The 17,432-nt window shown below is 42.5% G+C and overlaps 1 protein-coding gene across 1 annotated transcript in view; it reads right to left on the bottom strand.

Moving 5' to 3' along the window:
- Positions 1 to 17,432, bottom strand: part of LOC112219002 (UPF0606 protein KIAA1549) — an 80,872-nt gene that overhangs the window by 20,209 nt on the left and 43,231 nt on the right. Inside the window, exons 4-11 of the mRNA XM_042301659.1 lie at positions 17,334 to 17,422; positions 15,860 to 16,019; positions 15,558 to 15,688; positions 9,623 to 9,803; positions 9,325 to 9,384; positions 9,003 to 9,148; positions 1,603 to 1,777; positions 978 to 1,165 (exon numbers count right to left, since the gene is read on the bottom strand). Of these exons, the coding sequence (XP_042157593.1) occupies positions 978 to 1,165; positions 1,603 to 1,777; positions 9,003 to 9,148; positions 9,325 to 9,384; positions 9,623 to 9,803; positions 15,558 to 15,688; positions 15,860 to 16,019; positions 17,334 to 17,422 (1,130 nt within the window). The remainder of the gene's footprint in view (positions 1 to 977; positions 1,166 to 1,602; positions 1,778 to 9,002; positions 9,149 to 9,324; positions 9,385 to 9,622; positions 9,804 to 15,557; positions 15,689 to 15,859; positions 16,020 to 17,333; positions 17,423 to 17,432) is intronic.

The raw sequence follows: 17,432 nt of genomic DNA, 5'->3' as shown, positions 1-17,432 counted from the left end.
GCAGGGTGTCTCTGTGTGTTTGTGTCCATGTATGCGTGTGTGTGTGATACTGTCAGCCAGGGGGATCTTGTAGAGCTGTGTGGAGCTGCAGTACTGTGGGAGCAGCCCTGGGCAAGAACACAGCTGCTGTGCCTTACTGCAGCGAGAGCCAATTACTGTTGGGCTGCCTGTCACATAGCGAGCATGTGATCCTCTCTCAAGCATGGGCTGCTGCCACATAGGGAGCCTGTGATCCTCTCCAGCATGAGACTGGATCACTGGCAGCAGGGGAGAGAGATAGTACTCTACTACTCTAAGCTCCCATACAGTACAGCCTATCAGCACAGCGGCAAATCCCACTTAAGTCACATTTTCACTTGGTCTCCCATTGACATCAATGGATGACTAAGTGAAAATTCGACTGAAGATGAAGTTAGGTTTGATCTCTGTGGGGTGAAGCCTGAGACCACCACAACTCCCCATAGTGTGAGAACTACAGCCCTCAAATAATAACAAGTACGGGGTGAGGAATGCACTGCCAGGGAGATATAGAGGCCTGGATACAGATATGTCCTTAAGAGGGGAGATAACTGTATAACACAAACAGTGGAGAGACACAGAGGAGCCGACTGGCTGATAACACAAATCTCTCCATGCTGTGTGTGAAGGTAGAGGAGGAAAAATAGCTGTCAGTGTGAGAGATAACTAACAATACAATATACCACATACAGAGGTGCTGTAGATAGGCCAGAGAGGGATACAGAGAGTTAGAAAAGGTTTAGAACAGAAAAGGCTGAAACTAATCCAACGTAGTCTGCGTAGAGTAGGCACATATAAAACAGTGGTTATGGACAGAGACAGGCAACATAACATGTAAGAGCCAACACATCCAGAGATGGAAAGATGATGACAGCAGGTTAAAAGAGGTGAATAAACACAGAGAGAAACAGGGGACCAGGACCATGCTCTTGGTCCATCGTCCCTCCTCCTCTCCTCACCTTCTGTCTTTGCTGGACAGTGGTCATGGCGTCGGGCTGGAACTCCAACTTGTCGGTGCGACACAGCTTCCAGTAGAGGATGGAGATGATGACGATGACCACGCCTAGCGGCACCACCACGCCTATGATGATCCACATGCTGGTGTTCTCCGTGTCTGGAGGAGGGTACCCTGCCACCTTCTCCACAGCTACAGGAAAATGGCCATAGATACATCAATAACATATAACATGGCATACAACATTATGGAGTGTGTAATTACATGCGTGTGCATGTCGGTATGTCTTTGCCTGTGTGTGTGCGTGTGTGTATGCTTGCATGTGTGTATACGTCTGTCTGTGTCTACGTGTTTATGTCCCCATCCCCATCAGAATTCCAAATGTCCACTATCATGGTTCCTTTCTTTGTTAATCAGGTGTTGCTTATCAGTTCATTATGATTTCCCTTTTAAAGGAGGTGTGTTTGTCCGTATACTTGTAATTGTGCAGATTTACTGACCTTTGATCAGGAGCTCCAAAATCTTAATGAACACTATTCTGTGCCAATGAATGCACTGGTGCATGGATACAGTAGGGAGGAGGAGCTGTGCTGGCTTGCCATTTTTAACCACGCTAAGGCTCTACTTACGTGTAGCCAGGATGCCCTGTACTCTGTAGCCCAGCACGATGGCTGCCCTTTGCACATCCAGTCTGTTCAGCATGTTGGCCGTGGTGATGGCAGGCAACCGCTGTCCTAGCTGGTCCACAAAGTACACCATATCCAGAGGGTGGTCCGCTCCCACCAGCCTGGTCGTACTCACAATCTGCAGGGAGATGTGTGTTACTGTTAACATCACAGTTCTAGACTAGAAAGCTTGCTGCGACAATGCCTGGTACTAGGGTTGCAACATGTCAGTAACTTTCCAAAAATTCCCCTGTTTTCCAGAAATCCTGGTTGGAAGATTCCTTCAATTATGAAGGAATAAACAGGAAATCCAGGAACCCTCCAACCAGGATTTCTGGGAAAAACTGGGAATTTTGGGAAAGTTACTTGAATTTTGCAACCCCCCCTGGTTTAATTTCACTGTTACCCAACAACTATTAAAAACAAAAAAATACATTTTAAGTGAGAATAGGAATTGGTCTAAAGCAAAAAAAGAAAGGAAATTCACGTGAGCACCACGATGCCTATTTCACCCATGCTGTACCAAGGTTTTCCAACACACAGCTTTGACCTACTACAGTAGATACAGTTGAAGTTGGAAGTTTTCATACACATAGGTTGGAGTCATTAAAACTCGTTTTTCAACCACTGCACACATTTCTTGTTGGTTAGGACATCTACTTTGTGCATGACACAAGTAATTGTTCTAACAATTGTTTACAGACAGATTATTTCACTTATAACTCATTGTATCACAATTCCAGTGGGTCAGAAGTTTACATACACAACGTTGACTGTGCCTTTAAACAGCTTGGAAAATTACAGAAAATGCGTCATGGCTTTATAAGCTTCTGTTAGGCTAATTGACATCATTTGAGTCAATTGGAGGTGTACCTGTGGATGTATTTCAAGGCCTACCTTCAAACTCTGTGCCTCTTGGCTTGACATCATGGGAAAATCAAAAGATATCAGCCAAGACCTCAGAAAAAAATGTAGACCTCCACAAGTCTGGTTTATCCTTGGGAGCAATTTCCAAATGCCTGAAGGTACCACGTTCATTTGTACAAACAATAGTACGCAAGTATAAACACCATGGGACCATGCAGCCGTCATACCACTCAGGAAGGAGACGCATTCTGTCTCCTAGAGATTAACATATTTTGGTGCGAAAAGTGCAAATCAATCCCAGAACAACAGCTAAAGGACGTTGTGAAGATGCTGGAGGAAACAGGTACAAAAGTATCTATTCCACAGTAAAATGAGTCCTATATCAACATAATCTGAAAGGCTGCTCAACAAAGAAGAAGCCAGACTATAAAAGAAGATGCCAGACTATAAAAAAAACAGACTACGGTTTGCAACTGCTCATGGGGGCAAAGATCGTACTTTTTGGAGAAATGTCCTCTGGTCTGATGAAACAAAAATAGAACTGTTTGGCCATAATGACCATCGTTATGTTTGGAGGAAAAGGGGGAGGCTTGAAAGCCGATGAATACCATCCCAACCGTGAAGCATGGGGGTTGCAGCATCATGTTGTGGGGGTGCTTTGCTGCAGGAGGGACTGGTGCACTTCACAAAATGGATGGCATCATGAGGACGGAAAATGATGTGGATATATTGAAGCAACATCAAGACATCAGTCAGGAATAGAGGTCGACCGATTAATCGGAATGGCTGATTAATTAGGGCCGATTTCATGTTTTCATAACAATCGTAAATCTGTGTTTTTGGGCGCCGATTTGTATTTTTTTTATAGCTTTATTTAACTAGGCAAGTCAGTTAAGAACACATTCTTATTTTGAATGACGGCCTAGGAAAGGTGGGTTAAATGCCTTGTTCAGGGGCAGAAAGACAGATTTTCACCTTGTCAGGTCGGGGGATCCAATCTTGCAACCGTACAGTTAACTAGTCCAACGCAATAACGACCTGCCTCTCTCTCGTTGCACTCCACAAGGAGACTGCCTGTTACGCAAATGCAGTAAGCCAAGGTAAGTTGCTAGCTAGCATTAAACTTATCTTATAAAAAACAATCAATCATAATCATTAGTTAACTACACATGGTTGATGATATTACTAGTTATTATCTAGCGTGTCCTGCGTTGCATGTAATCTGACTGAGCATACAAGCATACAAGTATCTAAGTATCTGACTGAGCGGTGGTAGGCAGAAGCAGGCACGTAAACATTAATTGAAACAGCACTTTCGTGCGTTTTGCCAGCAGCTCTTCGTTGTGCGTCAAGCATTGCGCTGTTTATGATTACAAACCTATCAACTCCCGAGATGAGGCTGGTGTAACCGAAGTGAAATGGCAAGCTAGTTCGCGCTAATAGAGTTTCAAACGTCACTCGCTCTGAGCCTTCTAGTAGTTGTTCCCCTTGCTCTGCATGGGTAACACTGCTTCGATGGTGGCTGTTGTCGTTGTGTTGCTGGTTCGAGCCCAGGGAGGAGCGAGGAGAGAGATGGAAGCTATAGTATTACACTGGCAATACTAAACTGCCTATAAGAACATCCAATAGTCAAAGGTTAATGAAATACAAATGGTATAGAGGGAAATAGTCCTATAATTCCTATAATAACTACAACCTAAAACTTCTTACCTGGGAATATTGAAGACTCATGTTAAAAGAAACCACCAGCTTTCATATGTTCTCATGTTCTGAGAAAGGAACTGAAATGTTAGCTTTCTTACATAGCACATATTGCACTTTTAATTTCTTCTCCAACACTTTGTTTTTGCATTATTTAAACCAAATTGAACATGTTTCATTATTTACTTGAGGCTAAATTGATTTTATTGATGTATTATATTAAGCTAAAATAAGTGTTCATTCAGTATTGTTGTAATTGTCAATATTACAAACACATTTTTTTTTTTTAAACCGTCCAATTAATCGGTTTTTGGTCCTCAAATAATCGGTATCGGCGTTGAAAAATCATAATCGGTTGACCTCTAGTCAGGAAGTTAAAACTTCGCAAATGGGTCTTCCAAATGGACAATGACCCCAAGCATACTTCCAAAGTTGTGGCAAAATGGCTTAAGGACAACAAAGTCAAGGTATTGGAGTGGTCACCACAAAGCCCTGACTTCAATTCTATAGAACATTTGTGGGCAGAACTGAAAAAGCGTGTGCAAGCAAGGAGGCCTACAAACCTGACTCAGTTACACCAGCTCAGGAGGAATGGGCCAAAATTCACCCAAATCATTGTGGGAAGCTTGTGTAAGGCTACCTTAAATGTTTAACCCAAGTTAAACAATTTAAAGGCAATGCTACCGAATACTAATTGAGTGTATGTAAACTTCTGACCCACGGGAATGTGATGAAAGAAATAAAAGCTGAAATAGATCATTCTCTCGACTATTATTCTGGCATTCTTAAATTAAAGTGGTGATCCTAATCCTAACATTCCCCTAAGACAGGGAATGTTTTCTAGGATTTATGTCAGGAATTGTGAAAAACTGAGTTTAATTGTATTTGGCTAAAGTGTACGTAAACTTCCGACTTCAACTGTATATATAGCCCCCACAGTAATGTAGCAGTAGTCCTTAGAAGGGGTATTGGTGGATGTGACTGAAAACAGAGTTGGACTCGTACAGTGAGTCACATCAACTGGTAAAACCTTTCAATATTATTCCTCGTGGTGAGCTCTCCATGAACCGCAACAGTGAGACTCATTATCGAGGGCTTGTAGTCTTTTCTACCCAGAGTCACACTGCTTTACTAATCAGGCTTGGCCTTTTGTGGTTCTCCACAGCACCTGCTCTACTCCCCTCTCCCCTCTCTTCACAACAACATTTAGGGGACAGGATAGGCCAGGGTATCCATGGCAACACCACCTATTCATCACAGGCCAGCTAATCAAAGACCAACCACCAAGTCTCTTTTTCTTTCTTTCAAGTTCCGTTACTTGAATGCTGTGTCCCCAGTCACTAATAGCAGATCAATTATTAATTCTCTCTCTCTCATTCTGCCTGGCAGCTGGAGCTATTATAAATGCAGAAATCTACTCTAGTTGTGGGGAGGGATATGTTAACGGGCCCTGTGGAGAGGGCAGAGAGGGTGCGACGGTCTACACGCAGGTGGGAGCTGTTAGTGATAAATATCATAGCACCTTGAGATATCTGCTTCCCAGATCTCCACAGACCCACGGACGTTTAATGGATCATGAATTAGCGGTGAACCTGTGTTCGGTATGGGCTATGATTAGAGTTCTAATAGAGTACCACATTATGAGTCATAATACCCATAAAACCTAGCAGTCAAACAGGGAAACGGTTCCAATCATTTTTGCACCATAGAATATACAGTGGGGCAAAAAGGTATTTAGTCAGCCACCAATTGTGCAAGTTCTCCCACTTCAAAAGATGAGAGAGGCCTGTAATTTTCATCATAGGTACACTTCAACTATGACAGACAAAATGAGGGAAAAAAATCCAGAAAATCACATTGTAGGATTTTTAATGAATTTATTTGCAAATTATGGTGGAAAATAAGTATTTGGTCAATAACAAAAGTTTATCTCAATACTTTGTTATATACCCTTTGTTGGCAATGACAGAGGTCAAAAACGTTTTCTGTAAGTCTTCACAAGGTTTTCACACACTGTTGCTGGTATTTTGGCCCATTCCTCCATGCAGATCTCCTCTAGAGCAGTGATGTTTTGGGCCACAGTCCTCAGCACTCCAATCCCTGTACCTTTTGCAGAATATCAGTCGCGATGACGAATCGAGGCAAAGGTAAGAATCTCTGGATCAAATGTTAGCTAAAAGTCATAAATAATAAATTGGCAACATATCTTTAAATATATGCGGCAGGGTAGCCTAGTGGTTAGAGCGTTGGACTAGTAACCGGAAGGTTGCGAGTTCAAAACCCCCGAGCTGACAAGGTACAAATCTGTCGTTCTGACCCTGAACAGGCAGTTAACCCACTGTTCCCAGGCCGTCATTGAAAATAAGAATTTGTTCTTAACTGACTTGCCTGGTTAAATAAAGGTAAAATAAAAATAAATAAAAAAATGTACAATTCTGTGAACTGTCTTGTGCAAGTTCTAAATTGACACAATACCTGTTTGCAAAGGTGTCAGCTGGAGCTTGCAGGGAACGCATTATGTCTACTTTGATGCTAATTACCATTTTCGATTCTGAGAGTAAATAGAGCCGAATATATTGATATCAAAAAGTCACGCCAGTGTAAGCCTACACAAAACACAGCCCTTATTTAAAGTTTTTCTAAAATCACCTATGGGAAAAATAAATGGTGGAACTATTGGAACCATTTCCCCGTTTGACCGCTAGGTTTTATGGGTATTATGACACCACCACTGTGGGGCTCTATTGGTGGAATTCTAATAGGTCTCGGCAAATGGCATTCTACTTCCTTTTCACAAAGTCTGCTGCCTCAGTTTGTAAGATGGAAATTTTCATATACTCCAGAATGTTATGAAGAGTGATCAGATGAATTGCAATTAATTGCAAAGTCCCTCTTTGCCATGCAAATGAACTGAATCCCAAAAAACATTTCCACTGCATTTCAGCCCTGCCACAAAAGGACCAGCTGACATCATTTCAGTGATTCTCTCGTTAACACAGGTGTGAGTGTTGACGAGGACAAGGCTGGAGATCACTCTGTCATGCTGATTGAGTTTGAATAACAGACTGGAAGCTTCAAAAGGAGGGTGGGGCTTGGAATCATTGTTCTGTCAACCATGGTTACCTGCAAGGAAACACATGCAGTCATCATTGCTTTGCACAAAAAGGGCTTCACAGGCAAGGATATAGCTGCCAGTAAGATTGCACCTAAATCAACCATTTATCGGATCATCAAGAACTTCAAGGAGAGCGGTTCAATTGTTGTGAAGAAGGCTTCAGGGCACCCAAGAAAGTCCAGCAAGCGCCAGGACCGTCTCTTAAAGTTGATTCGGGATCGGGGCACCACCAGTACAGAGCTTTCTCAGGAATGGCAGCAGACAGCTGTGAGTGCATCTGCATGCACAGTGAGGCGAAGACTTTTGGAGGATGGCCTGGTGTCAAGAAGGGCAGCAAAGAAGCCACTTCTCTCCAGGAAAAACATCAGGGACAGACTGATATTCTGCAAAAGGTACAGGGATTGGAGTGCTGAGGAATGGGGTAAAGTCATTTTCTCTGATGAATCCCCTTTCCGATGGTTTGGGGCATCCGGAAAAAAGCTTGTCCGGAGAAGACAAGGTGAGCGTTACCGTCAGTCCTGTGTCATGCCAACAGTAAAGCATCCTGAGACCATTCATGTGTGGGGTTGCTTCTCAGCCAAGGGAGTGGGTTCACTCACAATTTTGCCTAAGAACACAGCCATCCAGGAACAGTTTGGTGACGAATAATGCCTTTTCCAGCATGATGGAGCACCTTTCCATAAGGAAAAAGTGATAACTAAGTGGCGCGGGGAACAAAACATCGATATTTTGGGTCCATGGCCAGGAAACTCCCCAGACATTAATGCCATTGAGAACTCAAACCTCAAGAGGCAGGTGGACAAACAGAACCCCACAAATTCTGATAAAATCCAAGCATTGATCATGCAAGAATGGGCTGCCATCAGTCAGGATGTGGCCTAGAAGTTAATTGACAGCATGCCAGGGCGGATTGCAGAGGTCTTGAAAAAGAAGGGTCAACACTGCAAATATTGACTCTTTGCATCAACTTCATGTAATTGTCAATAAAAGCCTTTGACACTTATGAAATGCTTGTAATTATACTTCAGTATTCCATAATAATGTCTGAAAAAAATATCTAAAGACACTGAAGCAGCAAACTTTGTGGAAATTAACATTTGTGTCATTCTCAAAACTTTTGGCCACGACTGTAATGATTGTGCTCTTCTGTTTTTAGCCTTGAAAAGAACATGTCATATTAGAGTGCTCTGAGCTCTTTCTTTTTGCATTTCAAGGACTGTCTTCAATGTTTGTGTCTGGCTCTAAATAACACAGTGATACTGTCTACTCTGCTTATTGTGATCACTAAAACTCTCACATAGACTCACAGCCTCTCACATAGAAGCTGTAGTTTGACTTGACAGAATCAGTACGCTGGCATCACCTGTGAAAGTGTGTGTGTGTGTGTGTGTGTGAGAAAGGGTGTGGTTCATGTGGGGCCACACACTGTTCATCATTCCACTCTAATAAACCTGGAGACTGGATGTGGGTTAGTGGCTGGCTGAGGAAACCCAGGTTGTTTTTCTGGTGATGACTCAGGCTTACTAACCCTAACCCTAACACAGTGGCTATGGCAGCCTTGCCTAGGGGTTATTACCACAGGGTGAGAGTTGTATTTGCTGTACTTAAGCGCTATAGTCAAGCACAGCACAAGAATTCTAAGATGATTCTCAGTATAGTACAGTGTCTCTGATGTGGTTACCTGAACACTGTGGTTGGCCACACTAGTGGCCCTCTTGTTACGCCTGGCCGCCCTCAGAACCTCTCCCAGCAGCAAGGCCACACGACGCTCCATCTTGGCCTGGAAGGTCCGCCCGTCCACCCCCTGGTCCAGGACACCCAGCATCACTGGACAGGAAACAGATGGTTATGATATCACACAGGACAGGCAATACAGAGCCAACACATTGCCTATCACACAGCCAGAACATAGGACCTGAATGTGTATCCATCCTCTAGCTGCAGTTGAGATTTAGATTGGGTGGAATACTTAAAGTCAGATGTGTTGACAAGGGGAAGCATACCTGTTCTAACCCAAGACGAGCGAAGCAACTGGGTGGTGTTCAACTCTGGGTAGTGAAAAGCTATTGGGAAAAGAAGAGAGGGAAATAAGGAAAGTACAGACAACCTAAAAATATTCCTATTGAGGTATAAAAGAGGTCCTTAGAAGGTAAAGCAGATTGATTAATAGAATGCAATCGATTAGAATACATGTATTTCCCCAAGGCAACATCCCAGTAGGGGTGCTTGGCATAAAATCCCAATCCATTAGACAGTTGGCATAAAATCCCAATCCATTAGACAGTATGGTAATGGACTCACGTTCGGCGATCTGCAGCACGGGAAAGCCCAGGTAGTAGCTGAACTCCACCATGTTGAGCAGCCTCAGGTGGTTGCTGACCTCTGACCCCTTCAGGTAGCCGACGGCATCGCGCACCGCGAAGGTCACGTCCACTGGCTCCCTCTGCTGACTCCTGGGCTGATTCATGGTGATGTTCACAATCTAGGAAAATATTTAATACGTACATACAGGACTCTATTTTAACAAACATAACGCAATGGTAAATCTAAGCGCTTGCGGCAGCACTACACGTTGGGGTGTGTGTCATAAATATTTTTGCTACTTTCACAACCTGAATTATGGGCACAGTAGCTGGCGGTGGCGTGAAAGGGCTGGGTTTTGATGAATTAACAAGTTGAGGGTGTGTCGAGGCTTGACCCCTCACTGGCCAATCAGAATGTATCCCATTGGCTAAATATGTGGTTGTGTGGTATTTTATGAATTGCATTGTCATCAACTCCAATTTGAATGTTAGTCCGTTATAGCTTAGTTTAGTAAATAGCGTACAGAAACTAAATAAAATGTAAGCATATCCCCTTTTGGATAAATATGTTGAACATGTTTTTGAACAGTCACTGCACGGCTTCAATATGGAAATATATTGTTTGCACTTTTGCAAGATTTTATGTATTTTCAAACAATACAAAATATACACAAACAAGATGATTGACGGGAAAAGTATCGTCCAACCCATCGGGTATCTCACTGCACTCTCAAATGCCATGTCTTGAAATATGCAGACAGACTGATTAAAAGTAAATTTACATTGTAATACTTCTGACAGCCAACTTTCCAACTCCGCCCATAATCCCTGGACTCCAAAGCATTCCCAGAAAGCATGGACCATTGAGTCATTGCTAGTTTCACACACTATGCTATTGTTCTGCAGAATCTGCCAACGTTGCTCTTTCACAGCGATTTTAACAAACCATTCTGTATGGACCTCGCTGAAACAGGAAAGGTCTACCCCCAAACTGTTGCTACAAAGTTGGAAGCACAGAATCATCTAGAATGTCATTGTATGCTGTACCGTTAATATTTCCATTTACTGGAACTAAGGAACCATGAAAAACCCCAGAACATTATTCCTCCTCCACCAAACTTTACATTTGACACTATGCATTCCTGTAGGTAGTTTTCTCCTGGCATCCGCCAAACCCAGATTCTCTGTCAGACTGCTAGATGGGGAAGTGTGATTCATCACTCCAGAGAACACGTTTCCACTGCGCCTGAGTCCAATGGCGGTGATTACGCTTGGCATTACGCATGGTGATCTTAGGCTTGTCTGTGGCTGCTTGGCCATGGAAACCGATATCATGAAGCTCCCGACGAACAGTTATTGTGCCGACATTGTGTTCGTGGGCTCCCGAGTGGTGCAGCGGTCTAAGGCACTGCATCTCTGTGCTAGAGGTGTCACTACAGATCCTGGTTCGATTCCGGGCTGTATCACAACCGGGTGATTGAGGGTCCCTTAGGGTGGCGCTTAATTGGCCCAGCGTTGTCAGGTTAGGGTTTGGCCGGGGTAGGCCGTCATTGTAAATAAGAATTTGTTCTTAACTGACTTGCCAAGTTAAATAAAGGTAAAATGAAAAATTCCAGAGCCCGTTTGGAACTCGGTAGTGAGTGTTGCAACCGAGGACAGATGGTTTTTAAGCGCTACGCGCTTCAACACTTGGCAATCCCGTTATGTGAGCTTGTGTGGCCTACCACTTCCCGGCTGAGCCGTTGTTGCTCCTAGACATTTCCACTTCACAATAACAGCACTTACAGTTGACCGGGGCAGCTTTAGCAGGGCAGATATTTTACCAACTGACTTGTTGGAAAGGTGGCATCCTATGACGGTGCCACGTTGAAAGTCACTGAGGTCTTCAGTAGGGCCATTCTACTGCCAATGATTTGAAGGAGTGTCTACATATTTTTGTATATAATGTATGTTCCAATGTCAATATCAGTTATTTTTAAGTCTTAATTCCAATAGTTAATATTTTTTCTAAGAGGTTGTCAGTTGGATATGCTCTCTGCAAGGTTTTGTTTATCTTAGCTATCATATGAATATCCTTTTCTGACTCAAATTAGGATTCCCTCAAGATTGCTTTTATGTCCAAAATATTTAAAATCAACATTTCGTGATATTAAACTTTTAAGTTGCATGTATTTGATAATATCTACATTTGTCAGTCCAAAATGGCTTTTTAATTCTGTCATGGAAATACATTTACTTCCTATTACCAAGTAATTTACAGTTTCTATGCCCATAGTTTTCCATGTGGACCAATTTAAAATCGGGGAGTTCTGAAAAGCTATCCAAGGATTGTTCCATTCTGTTTTTAGGGAGTTGTTTTGGTTCTTGTAGAATACGTTTTATTTTCTCACATATTGTTATCGTGTTCTTAACTATGAAATTGTTAATGTTCTTAGCTTTATCCACGTGAAAAGGTTCTGGGGATGAGCATCTTCAAAAGGTACCCATTTTTCCTCTTTAGTGCATTTAACTATATGTCTCAAGTAAAAGCCCTGAGGGCGGGTTGATACAATTCCCAGTCTGGAAGGTTAAAACCACTCTCAGACTTAGGAAGATGTTCTATGAGTTTTATTTGCCCATATAAAGTCTGTTATGCGTAAGTATACTTTTTTAAAGAATGTCTTCAGTGGGGTAACTGCCTCGCAAAGCTGCCGGCTCAGACAGCATCCCTAGACGCGTCCTCAGAGCATGCGCAGACCAGCTGGGTGGTGTGTTTACAGACATATTCAATCTCTCCCTATCCCAGTCTGCTGTCCCCACAAGCTTCAAGATGTCCACCATTGTTCATGTACCCAAGAAGGCAAAGGTAACTGAACTAAATGACTATTGCCCTATAGCACTCACTTCTGTCATCATGAAGTGCATTGAGAGGCTAGTCAAGGATCATATCACCTCTACCTTACCTGTCACCCTAGACCCACTTCAATTTGCTTACCGCCCCAATAGATCCACACTCGATGCAATTGCCATAACACTGCACACTGCCCTATCCCATCTGGACAAGAGGAATACCTATGTAAGAATGCTGTTCATTGACTATAGCTCAGCCTTCAACACCATGGTACCCTCCAAGCTCATCATTAAGCTTGAGGCCCTGGGTCTCAACCCCGGCCTGTGCAATTGGGTCCTGGACTTCCTGACGGGCCACCCCCAGGTGGTGAAGGTAGGAAACAACATCTCCACTTCGCTGATCCTCAACACTGGGGCCCCACAAGGGTGTGGGCTCAGCCCCCTCCTGTACTCCCTGTTCACCCATGATTGCGTGACCATGCACGGCTCCAACTGAATCATCAAGTTTGCAGACGACACAACAGTAGTAGGCTTGATTACCAACAACAACGAGACAGTCTACAGGGAGGAGGTGAGGGTACTCGGAGTGTGGTGTCAGCAAAACAACCTCTCACTCAACGTCAACAAAACAAAGGAGATGATCGTAGACTTCAGGAAACAGCAGAGGGAGCACCCCCCTATCCACATCGAAGGGACAGCAGTGGAGAAGGTGGAAAGCTTTAAGTTCCCCAGCGTACACATCATGGACAAACTGCACCTCTCAACCTCAGGAGGCTGAAGAAATTTGGCTTGTCACCTAAAACCCTCACAATCTTTTACAGATGCACAATTGAGAGCATCCTGTCGGGCTGCATCACCGCCTGGTACGGCAACTGCACAACACCGCATCACCTGGGGAAAACTACCTGCCCTCCAGGACACCTACAGCACACAATGTCACAGGAATGCCAAAAAGATCATCAAGGACAACAACCACCCGAGCCACTGCCTGTTCACCCCACTACCATCCAGAAAGCGAGGTCAGTACAGGTGCATCAAAGCTGGTCCATCAGACTGGTAAACAGCCATCACTAACACAGAGAGGCTGCTGCCTACATACAGACTTGAAACATACAGACTTGCTTTGTCACTTATTGAGCATCCTAAGTATTTTATATTTTTTGTGGTCCACTTAAAGGATTGCTGTATATCATGAGTCATTATTTTTCCTATTGCCATTATTTCATTTTTTTTTTACACGTTAATTTCATATCCTGAGATTTTAGAATATATAATAGATATATTTTTAGCGAGGGGGGCATTGAGTTTTCAGTATTGGTCAAGTATATCAGGAGATCATCTGCAATAAGTTTAGTTTATATTCATGTGTACCAATACTGATACCTTGTTACATTTGGGTCCTGTCTAATTATTTTTGCAAGCTGTTCAATTGACAGTGCAAACAGAAGTGGGAGAGAGAACATCCCTGTCTTGTGCCCCTTTATAAAGCAATTTCAATGCTCTAACCGCTAGTGGAATGTCCACTCACCGTTACTGCTCCCAAATATATATAGCTACAGCCTACCATCGCCGCTGATATGGCCAATAGTGACTTTGCCAAGTGAAAGGTAAACAAACAAACTGATTCAGCCCACGGACAGCGATCAGAATTCCCGTGATATAACAGTTAGGTCCAACAGAGAAAAGTGGAAGACACATTTTTTTTGAATAAATCATAAATGAAAAACAATAAGCAGTCTTTTTAATTAACTTGATGTTCTTAAACAGGCTTCCTACAGACACTGAAACCTTTCATTCAACGGGCATTGCAAATAATAAGTCCAAATGTTTCACAGAAGCTAGACAAAGATGTCCAATATAAATTTTAAAAAGGGAAACGTCTGTTGATTGTTTTGCTACTTGTGATATTTTAATAAAACATTGGTGATGTACATAAGGCTACTATGTGCGCCTCTGCTGGCAAAATCAATGCCATAGCCAATTGCGTTCCCGCTAAGACCAGCTTTGGTCAGTCTTAAATATCCCTAGTTGCATTTACTGAAATTGGCATATTGGCGTATGTTTTTTAGGACATACCTCCAATATTTCCACCCCTCCCACCTCAGAGCAAGCGAGCTGATAGAAATAGAGCCCACAATGTCTTTGAGCTGGTGATGGATTTCAAAAGTTCAGTAAATGGTCAAAAGAGACGGCACAATAAACCCTGTCACCAATAAAACCACAAGTGAGCATACAGTGTGATGCAGCAGAAGAGCTTGGGCCAAATTGATTTAATTTAATTTGTGGAATTGAAATAGAAAGGGAATTGAAAATAAAATGAACTGCCATAATTTAAATGGCCTTTTCCAGATATGAATGTAATGCCCAGTATAATCCCTTCATTGACTGAGTATGAAATCTATGTCTGAAAACTCTCCATATCCTTCTCGCTTGCTACGTTCAAGAACGTCAAACATGAACAGACAAAAAGCACTTTCTCAACTTAATTAGTGGAAAACCTCTGCAAGAACCTGAATCAATAAACCTATGCTGATAATTTTGGTCTTGAATGAGTGACCACTGATCTAAACAGACTTGTATGCTGAGACCAGCACTTAGGTTGTATTACCGCAGCACACACAATTACACAAACCACACATTTCAGCCATTACTCCCTGTCACTCCCCAAGCCTCAACAATTACAATTAAGTCAAGCAGATCCTGCTTCTTTTCTCTCCCAAATCCAAAGCAAGCCACTACTGCTGCTGCATTCACACACAGTAACCCAATTCGTTTCGAACTTTCCTGGCCTCAGCCAACCGACTCTCTTGAGGAGCTTTTCTTTCTTTCCACTTCCCGATTTATTTCAGCAGACGCTGCTCTTAGAGAGTTCTAGCAGGGAGAGCACATCGACACGGCCAGTGATTTTTTAGTAATAATAAATGTGTGAGCTAAGTGCTTCTGACATAAATGGGTTGTGATTAGGGGTGATTCCAGATGATCATCACAAGTGGGGGTGAAATCCAAGGAAGGAGTAAGTGACTGGTAATGAAAACAGAGCATTAGGAGAAGCTCTATTTTAGTTGACTGGAGTGCTACAGTGTTTTCAGTAGGTCTCCACTTACGTGCACAGTGAAGTTGGTGGACTCCTGTGCGCGTCGGCGCACTTCGGCGTATGCCATGGTAAGGCCTTTCTCAATGCGCTCGCTGAAGTTGCAGACTCGCACGTCGATGTGGCTGGGCACAAACTGCAGCACTGGACAGGGAAACAGAAGGGCAAGGTTAAGTCTAAACATTCAAACACATCCTGCACAGCGCAGAAAACCCAAACAAAAACTGGCATACCATTCATTCTACTGGGGATGTACTATTAAAATCTCTATTTCAGAAGTGGCTTGTATAGTTCCACACAGAACAGTGCTCTTACCTGAGTGGACTTGGTACTGGTGGTCTGGTACCTTCCAGTAGTGTGAGATGGGCTGGAAGCGTCGGCCTGACTGGCGCAGGGCGTTGATGACAGATATGGCTGTGAACACCACGGGACCCGACACTGCCCGGAACACAAAGTCTGGAGGGCTCTTAGCAACCTTTACCAAGACACAGTAAATACATCATTATAACTTCTCTTCATTGCAAATAATAGTTACTTATCTAGTTTAGATGGGCTGTATTTGAAGTCTTTCAATTCAACTGTCTTTTTGTCTTACTTTCAATATCTACCATCCTCCAAATGCAGTTGAATATATCTTATTCATCAGGCTAAGGGTGGCTAATTTGAAGAATCTTAAACATAAGATATATTTTGATTTGTTGAACTATTTTTTGGTTACTACATGATTCCATATGTGTTATATATATATATATATCATAGTTTTGATGTCTTCACTATTATTCTACAATGTAGAAAATAATTTTAAAAAATAAGAAAAACCCTTGAATGAGTAGGTGTCCAAACCTTTGACTGGTACAGAAATAGTTTAGTGCTTAAAATAAGGGGATAAATGTTTAAAAAATGTTTCCTGATCTTTCTTATATCTCTCAGATATAGGACAGACACTTCAGAACAAACGTCCTTTAAATGTATTGGTGACTATCTGTTGTTCCATGTAGGGAATCTGTTTTTCAATGCGTTTCTATTGGCTAATAGCAGTAATGCCAAAATCAATGTTTCACCCAATAATGTTTTAATAAAAAAATTCTAAATCAAATAGCTAAATATTCCTTGGTATTACAATCTTAAAATAATTCCATATATTATCTTAGCACCCCCGCAGCTTAGACAGAGCTTAGACTCTAAAGGGTTAAAACTCAGAGCATGTTGCACAACAGCTGTTCAGAGGTTTCTTTAGGGAGTAAGCTATGTAATGAAAAGCTAACAGTGTCAACACTTAGAGGTTAGCCCTAGTTGTCATGTCAGACTGAGCCTATGGAATCATTTATGTATAGCCTAGCTTAACTTTAACTGTCGCGTTCTGACCATAGTTCTGTTATTTTATTCTTTGTTTTAGTATGGTCAGGGCGTGAGTTGGGGTGGACAGTCTATGTTTGTTTTTCTATGTTGGTTTTTGTGTTGGTTTTCACTTGGGTCTCACTTTTGGTTTGTGGGTGTTTTTTTCCGTGTGAGTGTTTGGGCCACACGGTACTGTTTCGGTTTTGTAAATTCACGTTGTCATTTATTGTTTAGTGTTCTGAGTTTGAATTAAATATCATCATGAACACTTCCCCCGCTGCGCTTTGGTCTGATCCTTACTCCTCATCAGACGAAGAGGAGGAAATCTGTTACATTAACTCTATAAAGACTAAAGAAAAAGGCTGCTGTTATTTCTATCCATTACATTAATTATTGAAGTTAAGTTTAAAATCCCAATAAAAGGTGCCCATGGTGCCCCATCATAATGTACCTGCAGTTCAATTGACTTATTGAATTCAGTCTTCAGTATGTCTCGGATTTGGGATTTGGCATATCCAACAGTGGCTCCAGGGGGAAAACCTGCAGAGGG

This window comes from Oncorhynchus tshawytscha, linkage group LG19, assembly GCF_018296145.1.
Source record: "Oncorhynchus tshawytscha isolate Ot180627B linkage group LG19, Otsh_v2.0, whole genome shotgun sequence".
Taxonomy (NCBI): Eukaryota; Metazoa; Chordata; class Actinopteri; order Salmoniformes; family Salmonidae; genus Oncorhynchus; species Oncorhynchus tshawytscha.
Note: the sequence above shows the minus strand (reverse complement) of the source record. Positions and strands in the feature narration are given on the sequence as shown.